The 17,040-nt window shown below is 58.2% G+C and overlaps 2 protein-coding genes across 4 annotated transcripts in view; one reads left to right on the top strand and one right to left on the bottom strand.

Annotated features, from left to right (window-relative positions):
- The window catches only part of OTOF (otoferlin), a 90,164-nt gene extending 74,818 nt beyond the window's left edge, over positions 1–15,346 (top strand). For 2 of the 3 annotated variants that reach the window (XM_060116656.1, XM_060116655.1), the window contains 21 exons: positions 142–303; positions 520–639; positions 1,153–1,314; positions 1,398–1,560; positions 2,064–2,134; positions 3,642–3,671; positions 4,096–4,227; positions 5,919–5,985; positions 6,859–6,995; positions 7,099–7,230; positions 7,668–7,805; positions 8,108–8,235; positions 8,352–8,522; positions 9,166–9,326; positions 10,000–10,142; positions 10,500–10,588; positions 12,071–12,169; positions 12,324–12,565; positions 12,692–12,870; positions 12,976–13,076; positions 15,166–15,346. In XM_060116656.1, the coding sequence (XP_059972639.1) occupies positions 142–303; positions 520–639; positions 1,153–1,314; positions 1,398–1,560; positions 2,064–2,134; positions 3,642–3,671; positions 4,096–4,227; positions 5,919–5,985; positions 6,859–6,995; positions 7,099–7,230; positions 7,668–7,805; positions 8,108–8,235; positions 8,352–8,522; positions 9,166–9,326; positions 10,000–10,142; positions 10,500–10,588; positions 12,071–12,169; positions 12,324–12,565; positions 12,692–12,870; positions 12,976–13,076; positions 15,166–15,346 (2,808 nt within the window). Of the gene's footprint in view, positions 1–141; positions 304–519; positions 640–1,152; positions 1,315–1,397; positions 1,561–2,003; positions 2,135–3,641; positions 3,672–4,095; positions 4,228–5,918; positions 5,986–6,858; positions 6,996–7,098; positions 7,231–7,667; positions 7,806–8,107; positions 8,236–8,351; positions 8,523–9,165; positions 9,327–9,999; positions 10,143–10,499; positions 10,589–12,070; positions 12,170–12,323; positions 12,566–12,691; positions 12,871–12,975; positions 13,077–15,165 lie in introns of all 3 variants that reach the window. The other variant, XM_060116654.1, reaches the window with a different exon arrangement.
- Positions 15,347–16,799: 1,453 nt separating this feature from the next.
- Positions 16,800–17,040, bottom strand: part of DRC1 (dynein regulatory complex subunit 1) — a 46,174-nt gene continuing 45,933 nt past the window's right edge. Inside the window, exon 17 of the mRNA XM_060117287.1 lies at positions 16,800–16,856. Coding sequence (XP_059973270.1) covers positions 16,800–16,856 — 57 coding nt within the window. The remainder of the gene's footprint in view (positions 16,857–17,040) is intronic.

Below are 17,040 nucleotides of genomic sequence, written 5' to 3'. Positions count from 1 at the left end.
TTGGTTTCCCCCATCTGTAAAATGGGGTGATCACACCTGCAACTACATGGGGCCGTGGTGAGGACTGAATGAGATCCCAGGTGTGAACATGTTTGGTCGGTTCGAGCACCAAGAGGCCACCTTGGCTGTTTGTCGCCTCAGGGCAAAACCGACTTCATAGGCCGGACCTTTGCCAAGCCCCTGGTGAAGATGGCCGACGAGGCATACGGCCCACCCCGCTTCCCGCCCCAGCTCGAGTACTACCAGATCTACCGCGGCAACGCCACGGCCGGGGACCTGCTGGCTGCCTTCGAGCTGCTGCAGGTGGGGCTGCTGGAAAGAGGGGGCTGGGCCAGGGGCCTTTCTCCTCCCCATCCTGCTGCGAGGCCAGTCGGACAGGAAGCTGGGGGGGTGGTTCTTGGGAACCTGGGCTGTTCAGCCTTCCCTGTCTCCCCAGATCACATGCCAGATAACTCATGGGGAGAGAGAGCCCTCTCCCCGGGCTCCCCAGGGTGTGACACCATGTCCCCCACTCCCCAGATTGGACCAGCAGGGAAGGCCGACCTGCCGCCCATCAATGGCCCAGTGGACACGGACCGAGGTCCCATCATGCCTGTGCCTATGGGCATCCGGCCCGTGCTCAGCAAGTACCGGATAGAGGTGTGTGAGGGCTCCGTCCGGCCCCTCCCAGCCCTGCCCTGAACAGGCCCTGCTGTGTTCTGCTCCCTGGCCCCCCTCACTCTCTCTCCATGAGGGTCGTAGGCATGCATTACACTGTTGGCATCAAATTCCAGGGGTCTTCAGCAACCTCAGGCCACACTCCGTTTTTCAAATAAGGACACGGAAGGCCCAGGAGGGGAAGTGACTGGCCCAAGGTCACACCCAGGGGCCAGTAGCAGACCCAGGCTCGCGACCGTCCAGCGCCTGCCCCTTTTGCACTGAGTCACACTGCCACGGTCCAGGACCCTTCCCGGCCCTCCCATCTGCCCCCCACACCCACCCTCACCCCACAGCACCTTCAGGACACCCGCCCTTCCTCGGCTCACCCAGCCCTGCCCCTCCTGACGCACGGTCCACCCACAGCCCAGTTCCTCCTCAGGTGGCCCTGCCCGCCCGCAGCGGGTGCCCTTGACTGAGGGGCTGTCCTCTCCCCCCACCGCCCCCCCCACGCAGGTGCTGTTCTGGGGTCTGCGGGACCTGAAGCGGGTGAACCTGGCCCAGGTGGACCGGCCGCGGGTAGACATCGAGTGCGCGGGGAAGGGGGTGCAGTCGTCCCTGATCCACAATTACAAGAAGAACCCCAACTTCAACACCCTCGTCAAGTGCTTTGAAGTGGTGAGTGTGGGCCGGGACCTGCCTGGGCAGAGCGGGGTGCCTCTGACCCTTCTCTGAGCTCGGGGTCCCTGCCCCACCCCCAGTACCTCCCGGAGAACGAGCTCCTGCACCCGCCCTTGAACATCCGCGTGGTGGACTGCCGGGCCTTCGGCCGCTACACCCTGGTCGGCTCCCACACCGTCAGCTCGCTGCGGCGCTTCATCTACCGGCCTCCGGACCGCTCAGCCCCCACCTGGAACACCTCGGGTATGGCGCTCCTGAGGCCCAGCGCAGGGCCTCCAGCTCACAGGGCAGCCCACCTGGTTTCCTCCTGGGGCCATCCCTAAGTGGGCCGGGGAGGCCAGGAGGGAGGTCCCGCCCTGGGGGCCAAGAAAGTCTGCCCAGGGTGGCCCCAAGCTCTAACGCCAGAAAGGCCAGAGCCCAGGGGTCCTTAGAGGGCCTGAGGGCAGATGGCATCCTCAGCCGGTTCCTGGAGAAGACCCAGGCCCCCCCATCCCAACCCCCCGAGTCCCCCGCCCCCCGGCCTCCACTGTGTCACCCAGCACACCTCACCCTCCTCTGTGGCTCACCTCCTCCCTCTCCCCCGGAAAGCTCTAGAATCAGCTTTAGCCCTCTGGCCCTTCCAGGCACCCCTGACTCTCACTGTTCCTCCTGCTCCTCCTCGTCTGTCTGTCCATCTCTCTGTCCAGGCGGGCTCCTCCAGGGCCACCGTGTGATGTACAGTGGGGGCCCCTCTTCTCACCCCACAGGGGAGGTCGTGGTGAACATGGAGCCGGAGGTGCCTGTCAAGAAGCTGGAGACCATGGTGAAGCTGGATGCGGTAAGGAGCCTGGGGTCAGCCCCACGCTGGCTGGGGACGTGCAACTGCGGGTGGTGCTTTCCCAGAGCCGGGCCACCCCGCACACAAGACGACACATTAAGTCACTCCTCCTTTGGTGTGCGATGGACCAGAACTAACCCTGACTGCTCGTGCACACAGCCCCATCCTATACTGTCCTGGAAGGCGAGACTCTCAATTCTGCGCATGTGTGTGCACATGTGCATGAACACATGGTACACACATATGAGAGACAGAAAGAGTAGTAACCGTGTGAAGTAATAGCCTGCAATTATTTTTATTCCAACAAACGACACCACAGGCAATGGATTCCTTGTGCAAACACCAGTGTTCTTTCCAGAGGGTCCCCGGTTTTCCTTCCCAGCCATTTACAAACAACTCTCCCAAAGTGTGGGTTGGGGCAGGATTTCCAGGTGGAAGCGCCTTATTCCTCCTGGGTTTGGGACTGGGACTCTTTGTCTGCCAGAGGGAGACCTGTCACCTCGGTGTTCGGATGCGGACATGGCATCAGCAGGGGACAGCGGGATGGAGGCTGGCGTGGAACAGGCCATCCTGAATCCAGACAGGACAGAGGGGCGGGAAGCAGGCTTCCTTCCCACCACATTCTCCAAATCCCGTTCCTGACTGCATGTGCTTCACACAGCCCAGGGGCGTCTCCTAGCCTCTGAGATCTGAGTCCGGTCTGAAAGGATCCTTCCTTACCTCATCATCCTGGTCCCCACAGAGTCCCAGCCAGCAGGCTGAGTTAGCACGGGGCATGGCTCATGGAAAAGGGGAGAAGTCGAGGCCCAGGGCCTGACCTGCAGGCCTGGGATGGCACTGCCAGGGGCTCTGGGGCTACACCTGGAGATGCCACATCCCCCTCAGCTTCCAGCTTCCTGAGCTCCTCCCTGAGAAGCCTGTTCCTCCTGGAGGCAGGGCCGGAGTAGGGAAGCCCCCTGGTTTCAGGCCATCAGTGAACCAAGAGGACGGCACAGGCCTGAGCTGCCCCATCGTCCCACAGGCCCTGGACTCTGGTGGGGCCCTTTTCACCAGGTTCCTCTTCAGCTGTGTAATTTTGTGTCCACTTACTTTTTAAGGCACTTGTCCTTCATCCAGCCAACATTACTGACCTCCAGCCTCATGCCGTGTCAGCCTCCCCTCTCGACTCTGACTGCCCACTGCAGTCATCTGGGGAGTTTACAGCTGTCCTGGTGCTCAGTACCCTCATTTGGACTCAGTGGAGCCCTGCAACTGATGATTTTTAAAAGCCCCCAGTAATGCTAACGTGCAGCCAAGTTTGCAAACCACCACCCTGGAAGGTCTGAGGAAACAACTTCGAGGCAGACCTTCCACAGACCCAGAATTGGCCATGTGAGCACAGCGCTCACGACACAAGGAACATCCCTGCATGAGGTCCCCCTCCTCCACCCTCCCTCGCCGGCCACTACCTACCACTTCCGGCCCCAGTGGCTAAGTCTGTCCCTGTCTCCTTGGTTCCTTTCTGCAGACTTCTGATGCCGTCATCAAGGTGGATGTGGTGAGTGTGGGGACCAGCCGGGCCGCTCTGGGGAGAGAAGACCCTATACTACATAGGGTATCAGGCCAAGGAAGACAGCATCAGGGACCGAGCCACCCCATACCCCCTAATGCCCTGGCCATCTCACCCCTCCAAAGAGGCAGAGGGAGAGAGCTGTTTGGGCTTCAGGGCCCCTGAGATGCAATCCTGCCTTGGCTGGGGGCTCATGCTGGCAGGTCATGACCCTCTCTGGGCCGTGACATCCACTTCCATAAAACAAGGCCCTGCCCCTTGATGTCGGTAGCCCCACAGAGCCTCCTGGAGCCCAGGGATTTCCTGGAGCAGATGGTCAGAATGAGTGGGGGAACCCCAGATTGTTCAGGTCTCCGGGAATGGCCAGGGTGCGGGGTTGTATGCGGGACTCTAGACCTAGCCAACCCTGCAGGCTGAGGAGGAGAAAGAGAGGAAGAAGAAGAAAAAGAAGGGCAGCTCAGAAGAACCAGAGGAGGAGGAGCCAGATGAGAGCATGCTGGACTGGTGGTCCAAGTACTTTGCCTCCATCGATACCATGAAAGAGGTGACGCCTTGGCCTGGGCAGGGGCCCGAGGAGGGACTGGGCTGGGAGGGGTAACCCCAGCTCCACATCAGACCCTCCTATCCAGCTTCTTCCCCGCCCACACCAGAGCTGGCTCCCCCACTCCATCGACATGAGCTTGGGGCAGGCTGTCTCACAGCCTCGAAGTTCTTTTCCAGGATGGAGGTCCAGTCTACCTTCCCTGCCTTGGTTTCCTCTAGTCCTCATTCATTTCTTCCACAAATACCTCTTGAGTATATATGATGAGTCAGACACCAACCTAGGGGCTACAGGAGCCAAAAGGTAAGATTGGCTACCTGCCCTGAATATTTACTGGACATGCGAAATGGACATGTAAGCAGATACACTACCATGTGATAACAAAGGCAATTCAGTGACTGGGGGCATCAGGAAAGGCTTCAGAGAGGAGGTGACCTTTGAGGAAGAGGAGAAATACACGTTCAGAGGCCAAAGAGAGCAATAACTTCTCAGTAGTATTTGCACAGCTATTATTATTTTATATAATAATACCCAGCTGTTTTATTTTACATGCCTCCATCACTGTGGCTGTGAAATGTTCTTCCCCTATTGTGTGCACACGGGTTCTGTCTGCTGAGCCAGATTACAAGTTCCAGAAAGCTCATGTCTCCTCTTCCTTGTTTGTCTCTCTCCACACTGCCAACCTAGCTCAGGGCACTCCTTGACTGACTGACTGACCAGGATGGACATGTACCCATGGTTGTGTTTCCTCAACCAAGCTGATCCAGCCACATTCTCTCCCCCAAGCCCTTTCTATGACCCGAGTTGTGTGTGATGTTTACTATCCATGTTAGAGCACAGGTTAAACTGCTGTAGCACGTTAGATTGATGTGAACAAGAAGAAGGTTGGTATGGTGATTCAGTGGGGTCAGGGACCAAGACCCTGCCATCTTGTTACTGGCATCTGCGTGGTTAGAGATGGCTTGCCGTCATGTCCTAATACTAGTCCACAGGAAGGGTAAAGAGAAGAAGGGGACACATACTCCTTTCCTTTTAAGGGCCCAGCCTAGAAGCTGCACATATCACTTCAGCTCACACTGGCTAGAATCTAGTCCCATAGCCACACTTAGCTGCAAGGGGGGCTGGGAAATGTAATCTTTAGCTAGGTAGCTGTGTGTCAAAAACTTTTAGAGAGCAGGAGAGCAGATAACTGGGGGACACCTAGTAGTATCTTCTCCCACCAACACCTCCTGGATTCAAGTTGGCCAGGCTGGAGCTCCAAGAGGCTGCCCAATGTCTCCTCGAGTCTATTCCTGTAATTTGCACAGGCTGCCACCAGGTGGCGGTGACACCTTGGGTGAAACCTGATGATTTAGTGTCCAGTGTGTACTGACTGAAGAAAATAAGGCACATTTTCTTATTCAGTTATACTTTTCTACATTAAAATAATAATACCACTAAGAAGCAACATTAAAGAGCACATATTTTTCAATCACACACAATTAAAGAATCATAACCCCTAAGTACAGTTAAGTCACATTGAACACATCATAAACTTTTTTTTAACCCACTTAAGCACATCATGGGTTTGAAACCCAATGGAAAAGAGTTTCTGCCTCTAAGCATTTAAGACTAGTCTGACACCACAGTGTGGGTTCAACAAACCCCTCCCTAGGAAACCCACCTTCCCTCCTCCTCACCTCATCTTTTGGCAGCAACTTCGACAGCAAGAGGCCTCAGGAATTGATTTGGAGGAGAAGGAGGAGATGGACAACACTGAGGGTGAGCCCTGGAGCCCTGGATCTCTGCCTCTCCCTCCCGACCCCCCAGATGGGTGGCTCCCCTGCTTGTCACACCAGCTGCTTCTCTTTCCCCTTCCCATGGGCCCTCACAGCTGTAGCAGCCAACAGAAGATATCACCAGGCATCCCTGGGCACCAGAGAGCAGGCTGAGGCCCTTATCTAGAATGGCTTTTACTCTGACCAGTTCAGCAGCCACAGTGAGGGACAGACATTTAGAGTCACAGAATATCAGAGCTGGAAGGGATCTCAGAGCTCACCCCATTCAGCATTTTCCAGACTTTTTCCATGGAACACTATTAATGGGTCTTCTGAAGGGAAAAGAGGGTTCTGGGGTCAAATGGGTTAAACAGGTCCCTTGGTGCAGGACTTCTCAGTGTCTTTAATATACAAATGCTATTATAAATCTCTAAAAGGAAGACATAACAAAATATTTCCCCAGCTTATTTTACACACACACACACACACACACACACACACACATATCTTTTAAAGCATTCCAAGAACACCTACACCTAGTGTTCCACTGAATGCTGTTTGGGAAATGCTGATACAGACCAATCCTCTTAATATTAAAGACAAGTAGACTGAGGCCAGAGAGCACAGTGAGCTGGCACAAGACCCAAGCTCCTTCCATGCCCCTCTCTGTCAAAGGGCACACAACAGTCTCTGCACATTTCTGGCATACTGGTGCCCTGCTCCCATGTGAGGCGGGCATGCCAGGCAGCATTGTCTGCATTTTCTACAGATGAGCACACAGAGACCTGCAAGTTAAATTAGCAAAGCGACAGAGCTGGGTCACCAACCCAGGCCTTCCTGCCAGATCATTTCTGCCCCCTTGTCTGTTTCTGGCCAGGCCTGAAGGGGCTGATGAAGGGCAAGGAGAAGGCAAGGGCTGCAAAGGAGGAGAAGAAGAAGAGAACCCAGAGCCCAGGCCCAGGCCAAGGGTCTGAGGCCCCTGAGAAGAAGAAATCCAAGATTGATGAACTCAAGGTGAGGGTCTGGGAGCAGACCTAGCCAGAAGGTAGGGTCACACCGGGGGCAAGACAGAGGCCAGTGGACCGGCCTCACCCCCTGACAGCCCGGCCTGGCTCAGGTGTACCCCAAGGAGCTGGAATCAGAGTTCGACGGCTTCGAGGACTGGCTGCACACGTTCAACCTGCTTCGGGGCAAGACGGGGGACGATGATGGCGCAACTGAGGAGGACCGCATCGTAGGCCGCTTCAAGGTCAGGCAGGGAGCACAAGTGGGCCCTAAGTCCTGAGCCCCCCCACCAGCTCTTCTCCCCACCCGAAGCCCGGGGCTGACAGCCTGGTGGGGCTGACAGTCAGGTGGAACTGTCAGCCAACCCAGTTGGTAAAGTATGAAAATACTTCCATGCTGATTGATAAAGATCATCTGCCCTAAACCCACCTCCCCACTCCACCCCCCTCAGAGTTGCGCCCCCACTCCAGCCACTCCCTCCAGAACCCCTGACTCTCCATACCCCAGCAACTAAAGGGTTAAGGCCCCACCACAACTAAAGGGTTAAGGCCCCACCACAACTAAAGGGTTAAGGCCCCACCGCAGCAGGGTGCAGACCCTCAGTGCTCTTGGCTATTTTGAATGCCACCCCTGCCTGTGCCATGGGAACCTGCACCCTGACCCACTCTTGCCTCGCCCCAGGGCTCCCTCTGCATGTACAAAGTGCCACTCCCAGAGGATGTGTCCCGGGAAGCCGGCTATGACCCCATCTATGGCATGTTCCAGGGCATCCCCAGCAATGACCCCATCAACGTGCTGGTCCGGGTCTACGTGGTCCGGGTGAGAGTCCCCTCACATCCTTTCCCCAGGCTCCCGATCCTCCTGCCCAGGAAGGGCTGAAGCAGCTACAGACTGACAGCCCCCAGCTGGAAGACACCAGGGAGGTCAGCTGGTCTAGTGCCATCCTTTATAGAGGAGGAAGCCAAGGCCCAGAGAGGGTCAGGGACTTGCCCAGGGTCACACAGCAAGTCTCTGGTCCGTGCTCCTGCCCCTCACTGTCATGGGACCATCAGGGAGAGGGGCAGGGACACTGGAAGATGAAGGTGCCCGGGCCCTACTCAGGAGCACCCCTCCCATCCCAGGCCACGGACCTGCACCCCGCAGACATCAATGGCAAAGCCGACCCCTACATCGCCATCCGGCTAGGCAAGACTGACATCCGTGACAAGGAGAACTACATCTCCAAGCAGCTCAACCCCATCTTTGGGAAGTAAGGCCTCCTGGTGTCCCACTTCCACCTGCCCCGACTTCCCCAGAGCAGACCACCTCCTACTCCACCTTACCCCAGCCCAACCCTCAACCCTTCTCCCAACCCTGTCCCACAAGGTCCTTTGACATTGAGGCCTCCTTCCCCATGGAATCCATGCTGACGGTAGCTGTATACGACTGGGATCTGGTAGGCACCGATGACCTCATTGGGGAAACCAAGATCGACCTGGAGAACCGCTTCTACAGCAAGCACCGCGCCACCTGTGGCATCGCCCAGACCTACTCCACGTGCGTGGGGCGGGGCGGGGCAGGGCGCACCTACTGCACCTTGACTCCAAAACCAAGATGCAGACCGTGGGATTTGGGAAGGTGGACATATTATGGTTTCTGTCCCAGCCAGGCCTCCACCCCGACAGGTTCTGGGCTCAGCCTTCAGGGGCCAGGACTGCAGATTCCAAGACAAGGAGAGAGATGGGATTCCAGGACAGAGGAAGCAGGATGAGGAGAGAAAAGTGGGCTGGGAGGAGAGGCAGAAGTGTGCTAGGAAGAGTGCGCTGAGGATCTGGCCGCCCTGTGCCACTGCCAGGCTGCGTGACCCTGGGCAAGCCCCTTAACCTCTTGTGTTATCAGTTTCCTCAGGGAGTCTTTGAAGTTCCGTTAGAGGGGACACAGTGGGGGGATGGTGTGGGCTGCCCTGTGGGAGACTGGATTCTCATCCTTGGGACACTGAGCATGTGGGCCGGAGCCCAGGGCAGGAGGGATCAGCCTGCAGCAGCCCTGGTGTGTCAGCTGATCCTGGAGCGCAGGGCAGGGCTCACTTGCTGACACGGAGCAACAGCCAACCTAAGGAAACCGTCCAGGACCATCTACCACCCGGGGATGGCCCAGCCGCACCCTGAGCCTCACCCAGCCCATGTGTCTCCTCCGACAGACACGGCTACAATATCTGGCGGGACCCCATGAAGCCCAGCCAGATCCTGACCCGCCTCTGCAAGGAGGGCAAAGTGGACGGCCCCCACTTCGGGCCCCCTGGGAGAGTGAAGGTGTCCAACCGCGTCTTCACAGGGCCCTCCGAGATCGAGGACGAGAACGGTAACAGGATGCTGGACGAAGCTACGGGGGTGTCAGAGGCCAAGGAAGGACCCACACTTCCCTGTGGTGGGACCACCCATCCACTCATCACCCCAGTGTCCCCCTCCTGTGCGCCCAGCCTCCGCCCTTTCTCCCCATCCCACACCGCGCTTGCCCACTTGTCCCCTTCACTCTCTCTCCCGGCATCCCTGTAGGGTAGGGAGGTTCTCCCAATTCTGCAGATGAGGAAACCGAGACCCAAAGGGTTTCAGTGACTTGCCCAAGGCCACTCAGTTCTTACAAGGCAGAGTGAGGGCATAGACCCAGGTCGGTCTGGCTCTCCCCACACCTTTGCCCCCCTGGCACCTCCCAGAGAATCAGCAGGTTATCTCTGCCAGGAAACCAGTGCCAACCATCTTCATGGTGCTGGGACAGGATGTGGGTTTTTCTCTTCCCTGACCTCATAGCCCAGAATTCTCTGGTCAGGTTCTGCCAAGCAGAGGAAACCCAAGGACACAGACTTTTCTGGGCCCACGAGGCAGCTGAGAGCTTGGGCAATCCACAGCTCCCTCTGTGCCTCAGTTTCCCAACAGTAAACTGGAGATGGGGCCTCTTGGTGCCCCTGAGTCCCTGGCCCAGCACAGGTCTCTTGTCCTGCTGAGCCCGTGTGTGAGCTCACCACCGGCACCCACAGGGCAGAGGAAGCCCACGGAAGAGCACGTAGCACTGTTGGCCCTGAGGTACTGGGAGGACATCCCCAACGTGGGCTGCCGCCTGGTGCCGGAACACGTGGAGACGCGGCCACTGCTCAACCCTGACAAGCCGGGCATCGAGCAGGTGACTGGCCTGGCCGGGGTCTGAGGTTCTTTGGTATTTGGGATCAGGGAGTCCCAACCTGGGTCCTCATGCTATTCACTGCGTTCCCTTCATACGCACACACCATGGCCCTTCGCCGTAACTTCCAGGGTTCGAGTCTTGTCTTTGTGTGAGAATTACATCAGCTCAGATGGAGACCTAGGGTATCTCCCTCAGAAGCTGCCACTGGCTATTGGTGACGTCATAGGAACTGCTGGCATCCAAGGATGAAAACTGATGAAATGGGTCCTTACAGAACAAAGGTTGGGAGGGAGAGGAGAGCTGGCCTTGCTGGGCAGAGGGAGCCGTCCGTGAGACCTGCCACACCTCCTTCCTCAGGGCCGCCTGGAGCTGTGGGTGGACATGTTTCCCATGGACATGCCGGCCCCTGGGACGCCTCTGGACATCTCCCCCCGGAAGCCCAAGAAGTGAGCTGCTCGGGCCCAGCACCCCTCCCTCCCTGCTCCCCAAAGGCGTCCTTCCTGTAGGAGGCTCCAGGCCCAGGTCTCCCTAGTCAGTCCCCTGTGGCCTCATTGGGGGAACAGACCAACCCATCAGGAGGGCCGTGGGGCCTGCCCTGGGCGGGTCTCCTTTGCTGCATCAGGGGCCACACCTCCATGGCGAGGTCAGCGAGGGCCATGAGTTCACACCGGCACGCTCCAGCAGACTTTGTCCTCACAGACCCACTCCTCGACGTGTGTGCACACACACAGCATCCCCGTGGGTTCACACACACACACCCACAAGACACAGAAGCCATGAGAGCCTGCTCTGCTCACTGACAGTCCCCACTCCAGGCTGTCATTCAGCTCTACCAAGTTTTATGTAAAGCATCTGCTGATGAGATGCACAGGGCGAGTACCCAGAAGAGGCGGGAGGGTGAGAGAGTGGGGAGTACTGGGTCAGGAGCTACGCCACCTGTCTCTCCTAGTTGACACTGGCCAGGTCACTTTGCCTGCCTGGCCCTCAGTTTTCCCATCTGTAAAGTGGCAGGATCAAGTCACTGCCAGCACTGGCCTCAGCGCCTGCAATCAGGGCCAAGTGCGTAGGCCTATGAAGTTGCACAGGGCCCCACGCTTATTTCAAGATGGCAGTCTTAAAATTCTTAATGATTTTTAACAAAGGGGCCCACGTTTCCGTTTTGCACTGGACCCCACAAATTATACAGCCCGTTCTACCTGGCATAGTCTCCAGGTGGAACCCTGAGTCTGCTGTTCCAGGGCCCGCCACCAGGGGACACCCCAACCCGTTATGTCTCCAGGACTTGCAGTCCAGGACAGAACTCCAAGAGCCACAATCCAGTCAATTTTCAGTAGCTGACTCAACCTCACTCCTAAAGGTTGAGACATAACTACCTCATTTATCATGACAATTACACTTCAAGGGGAAAATCCCCTTTGGGGACAAGGATGTAAAGGAAATCAGATTCCACGGTGGTCCACAGCCAGCTGCTGGGCTTAAGTGTGAACTTTTATTAGAGCTGGAGTGGAGCTGCCGGCCTCTGGAGATGGGGGATCTTGCTGCTGACTCTCCAAGCCTCGCTTCAGCCATGCCCGCACCCCCCTGCACCCCCCACACCCTCCCCTGCAGCCTGGACAGCCTCTCCGAGGCCTGAGTCAGTCTCCCTGTCCAGAGTGTGCTCTGGGTCCTGGCATTCCAGCCCAACTGGCTCTCCTCATAAGAGCCATGCTGGCAAGGGGACCCTCTTCTCTCAGCCGGGTGCCCCCATGTTTCCCCATCCCCTCAGCTTCTCCCCACATCTGCTCCCTCAGCCCCAGCCTGATCCAGACCCCATGCCCACCCCAAGTCCCCAGGACTTGTCCCGGTCATCTCATCTCCAGCCCCATCCTAGCCCCAAGACCCTGGAGAAACCCCCCGCAGGCGGCTAATCATCCCCTCCCCCTGCCCAGGTACGAGCTGCGGGTCATCGTGTGGAACACAGATGAGGTGGTCCTGGAGGATGATGACTTTTTCACTGGGGAGAAGTCCAGTGACATTTTCGTGCGGGGGTGGGTGAGAGTTTCCCTGGCCGGGAGGGGGCTGAGCTGGGTGGGCCCACCTCCCTGCGAGGCAGGACAGGAGGGAGAGGACAGGGGGGCTGTGGGTGGAGAGAGCCCCCCCAGGTGTGGCCACAAGTCTGGAGCAGGCGACGATGCTCCACAGGTGGCTGAAGGGCCAGCAGGAGGACAAGCAGGACACGGACGTCCACTACCACTCCCTCACGGGCGAGGGCAACTTCAACTGGCGCTACCTGTTCCCCTTCGACTACCTGGCTGCCGAGGAAAAGATTGTCATCTCCAAGAAGGAGTCCATGTTCTCCTGGGACGAGACTGAATACAAAATCCCCGCGCGGCTCACTCTGCAGATCTGGGACGCCGACCACTTCTCCGCCGACGACTTCCTGGGTGCAAGGCTGGGACCGGAGCAGAGCGGGCAGGGGAGGGGCAGGCAGGGGCAGGGTGAGCCCAGCCCGGGTCTGAGGGTGCGGTCAATAGTACCGGATGTCAGAGCTGACTCTGAGTTTGCCACAGGGGCCATCGAGCTGGACCTGAACCGGTTCCCACGGGGCGCGAAGACGGCCAAGCAGTGCAGCATGGAGATGGCCACGGGGGAGGTGGACGTGCCCCTGGCTTCCATCTTCAAGCAGAAGCGTATCAAAGGCTGGTGGCCCCTCCTGGCCCGCAATGAGAATGATGAGTTTGAGCTCACGGTGGGCACCACTACTGCTGGGCAGGGGTCAGGGCTGGGCCAGGCCAGGGCGCTGAGGGTCTGGCACCTAACCCGGACACCGGGACCATTCTGTTCCTCTCTGCAGGGCAAGGTGGAGGCAGAGTTGCATCTACTCACTGCCGAGGAGGCGGAGAAGAATCCAGTGGGCCTGGCCCGCAATGAACCTGACCCCCTGGAGAAACCCAAGTGAGTGCCCTGCCGGCCTGGCCCCCGCCACGCTAGTCCCTGGGGGCACTGAACAGGAAGGAGGTGCCAGAACCTTCTGGTCCTCTTGCCCTCCACTCTGTAGGCGCCTCTGCCCTCTCTGTCCCTTCCTAGGCCACAGCCTCATTGCAGGGGAGCCTCCTCCCTCCTCCCCTTCTCCCCCAAATCCACACCTCCCTCTGAGCCAGAGCATGGGCCACCGGTACAGGAGAGCTGCACCTCTCCCAGGGAAGGCCCCACCTAGCGGAGTCAAATGCTCTTCCTGATGTTTGCCAAAGACAAACAGCTGCAGTGGTGGACTCTGGGGCCCCAGGCAGCCTTCATGGCTGGGGGGTGCCTGGAACTATGAACTCAGCCCAGGGTCGGCCCCCATCCTGGCCCCCACCTTGGCCGGGGCCCTCCCCACACCCCAGCCCTCGGCTTCTGTGGCCTTTCTCCGTGCTCCCTCTGCTCCTCCTGCGGCTCCAGCCGGCCTGACACGAGCTTCATCTGGTTCTTGAACCCTCTCAAGTCTGCCCACTACTTGCTGTGGCGCGCATATCTCCGGCTGCCCCTCAAGCTGCTGCTGCTTCTGCACTGCTGCTCCTCTCGCCCTTCTCCTCTGCCCTGTGCCTGGCTACCTGGTCAAGAAGATCCCTGGGGCCTGAGCCCAGCATCCTCCTGGGTCTGGTACTACTCCCTCCCTCCTGGACCTAGGGCTTATGAGCTGGACAGCATGTGGAACACACACACACACACGCAAGTGCACACACAAGTATGCCCACAAGTGCACACATAAGGATACAGACAGCAACTTTTAAGCTTTCGAACAGTATCATAGACTCAGAACTGCAAATAACTGTCTTGCATGTTCACGTATTAGGCCAGAGAGGAAAAGTAAATTGCCCAAGGTCACTTAGCCATCAGGGTAGAGCTAGGAGTCAGCCTCAGTTTTCAAACTGCCAATCCAGTGTCCTTCACACTACACCACTCCCTGTCCCAGCAACAATCCGGACAGACTCTAACCCAGTTCCAGTGGCAGAAAGAAGTTGAGAGATGGACAGGAAAGGGGAAAGGCTTTGGCTGGGATTAGCCACCGAGTCCTGAATAGTTTCTACCAGTATCCTCCTCCCAACCCCGAGCCCTTTCCTGCCCTGCAGGACAGTGAGTATCTCCATCCCATTCAAACATCTTAGTAACAAGCATACGAGGAGCACAGCTCGGTGCCAGGCGCTGGGCTGAGAGCTTCCCATGCACTTTCTCATGTCACCCTTTTACCAACCCCGGAGGTGGGGGTCTACTATTAACCCCGTGGTACAAGTGAGGAATCTGAGGCTCGAAGAGATGCCTAACTTGCCTGTCACCGCTGGGACTAGAGACCAGGTGCCCTGCGCCCACACCCCTGTTCTGCAGCCCCATCTGCGCTGAAAGGCTCTGGAGGGTGTGGTCCAGGTCCTCCAGGAGCAGGAGGAGTTTGAAGAAGCACATTCAATATTTTGATTTTCCATCTTGACATTTCATAGACCCTGTTGTTTTTGTAACACAGTCAACAGAATGTAAGCTCAACAAGCCCTTCTGGGCTGGGCGGCCCTGCAGAAGGTAGAATAGCGATCCAGCCCTGACGGTGGGCAGGTCGGGGTGAGGGTGGCGTATGCCCCACCGGGGCCCCTCACACCCGTGGCAGGACCTGGTGGGGACAGAAGCAGAAAGGGGGAGATGTTGAGAAACACCGATCTCACTGAGAACGTGGGGCAGCACCATATACAAGGAACCACTCAATAGGGGATCGGAGCTGCCTGCAGTGCTGAGGCTCTTCAAGCATTGACCTGCCATCACTGCAAGGGTGCGGGAGGTGTGAGGGCTGCCCAGCTGCCAGAAATGCCGTCTAGACCGCGGGAGGAGATGGGGCACCAGAGGGTCCTGCAAAGAGGACAGGGAATGCAGGCAGCAAACCTGGTGCTTAGAGATGGGCTCAAACCCTCCCTCCAGCACTCAGTACTTTGGGGACTCAGTCCTCTTGGCGTCTAGTAGGGCTAAGGGGATGGGGTGCCTTGGACATGCCACCAACTGACCAAGACTCTCCCTCCCCCAGCCGGCCCGACACGGCCTTTGTCTGGTTCCTCAACCCCCTCAAGTCCATCAAGTACCTCATCTGCACGCGGTACAAGTGGCTCATCATCAAGATCGTGCTGGCACTGCTGGGGCTGCTCATGCTGGGCCTCTTCCTCTACAGCCTCCCCGGCTACATGGTCAAGAAGCTCCTAGGGGCATGAAGGCCCCGGGGCCTCCCTGCGCTTCCATCCTGGGCCTGGGCATTTGCCCCTCCTCTGGCATGGAGGCCTCAGGTCCCAGGGGCCTTCGTCCTGCTGGCTGGGCTGGTGACACCCCCCTCCCTGCCTGTCCTCACCACCTCAAGTCTTCTGCTGGCCCGGTCCCTCCCCTCTGGTCCCTGCCTGCAGGGTGGGGAGTGTGGGAAGGGGTGGGGGCCCGCCCCACCTTGCTGAGGCTCCAGAGGAAGCCACCCCAATTCCTCCGCAGGCCTTCCCGTAGAGCTCGAAAGCGTTAACGAAATTAACTGAGAATCGAGAATCACGTCTTGGGCCAGTGCCCAGGGCTTTCAAAAGAGTTAATGAGCAAAAGGTGTCCACCTCCCCTCCCCAGACACAATCTTGCAAGGGCAGCCGACACTAGCAATCTTGGCTCTGCAGAAGTGCGCCAGATCCTTCCCACTCATCCTGCGGGGTGACTGCTTCCCCGGGCCACTCCACTCAGCCCAGGCAGCCACAGCCCTGGGTGCACAAGCCCAGTCCCTGCCCAGCCTGTGGGTCCTGATGGCTTTCCGGAGCTTCCTCAGCCCAGGCTAGCGCTTGCAAGCCTGGACGTCCACGCCTGGACGCCCGTGCCCCCCACCTGCCTGGCCCCTTCAAGGCTCGCCCTTCCGGCCCTCCAGGGGCTGCCTGGAGTTTGCTTGAAGCTGCCCCACTGCCTGTGTGAGCTGGGTTTCTCTTGGCTGTTTTTCCTTTCTCGAGTGGTGATTTTTCTCTTAATAAAAGAAATCAAACACTGAGCTGACAAGTCTGCAGTTGTCCAAGTGGGGGGACTGATGGGGGGCGGGGTGCAGGGTTGGCTGGCAAACTCAGTACAGGATGGGCCCCTAACCCTTTGGGGGGCCTTGTGGCCCAGGGTTCAAGGTGGGCCTAAGGTACAGGGCTGTCTGCCCAGGCTGCCCACAGGAAGAGCCTCACACCACAGCCCAGGGGGCACCGCAGGCTGGGCCCAGGGGCCCCCAAAGCTCACTAAAGTGTCCTGCAGGCCCAAGGACAGTCGGCAGGCACAGACCCTGAAATGGCTCAAAGCTCCACCCGCCACCTGCAGACACCAATTTCTCCCAAAAGCAAGAAGGGAGCCCCGTGCCACGGGCCCTGTCCCACAGCTACAAGCCTGTTGTCGAACCACAGTCTGAGGCTGGGTGACACAGAGGTGGGGATAGGGGCCCATGTCTCACCTGACCCTTTTAAAGAGACTCAGACACAACTCTTTAAAGACTTTAATCATGCCTGCAGGATACAAGTAACTCCTCTTGTCACCCTATCTTGACAGGCCCGACGAGAGCAGCTCTGGAAAACCCAGGGAGTGGGCCCAGGCAGCTCCCCAGGAGATACCACCTGTGGCGCCAACTCCGATGCCAGTGTCGGCCCTAACGTGACAGCCTCTCGAGGTCTGGCTCTATTTTGTGGGGACCCGGAACACCTGAATCAGAGGAACTTGCAGTTCAGAGTTTATCTGGAAAAGAGGAAAGGTCATGACACTTCCCCCAGGGTCCCCCTGCCACAGGCCTCCAAATCCCTGGGAGCACTTCCTCCCCCAGACACTTGCGGCTGCCTGGGAAAGCCCGCAGCCTGCCTTCCTCCGGAGCCAAGCCCTGGGCTCCTCGTCGTCTGGCGTCTGCTCCAGCTCGTCAGGCTCT

Source organism: Mesoplodon densirostris, chromosome 14 (assembly GCF_025265405.1).
Source record: "Mesoplodon densirostris isolate mMesDen1 chromosome 14, mMesDen1 primary haplotype, whole genome shotgun sequence".
In the NCBI taxonomy this organism is placed as follows: domain Eukaryota; kingdom Metazoa; phylum Chordata; class Mammalia; order Artiodactyla; family Ziphiidae; genus Mesoplodon; species Mesoplodon densirostris.
This window is presented reverse-complemented; position numbering and strand designations above follow the sequence as displayed.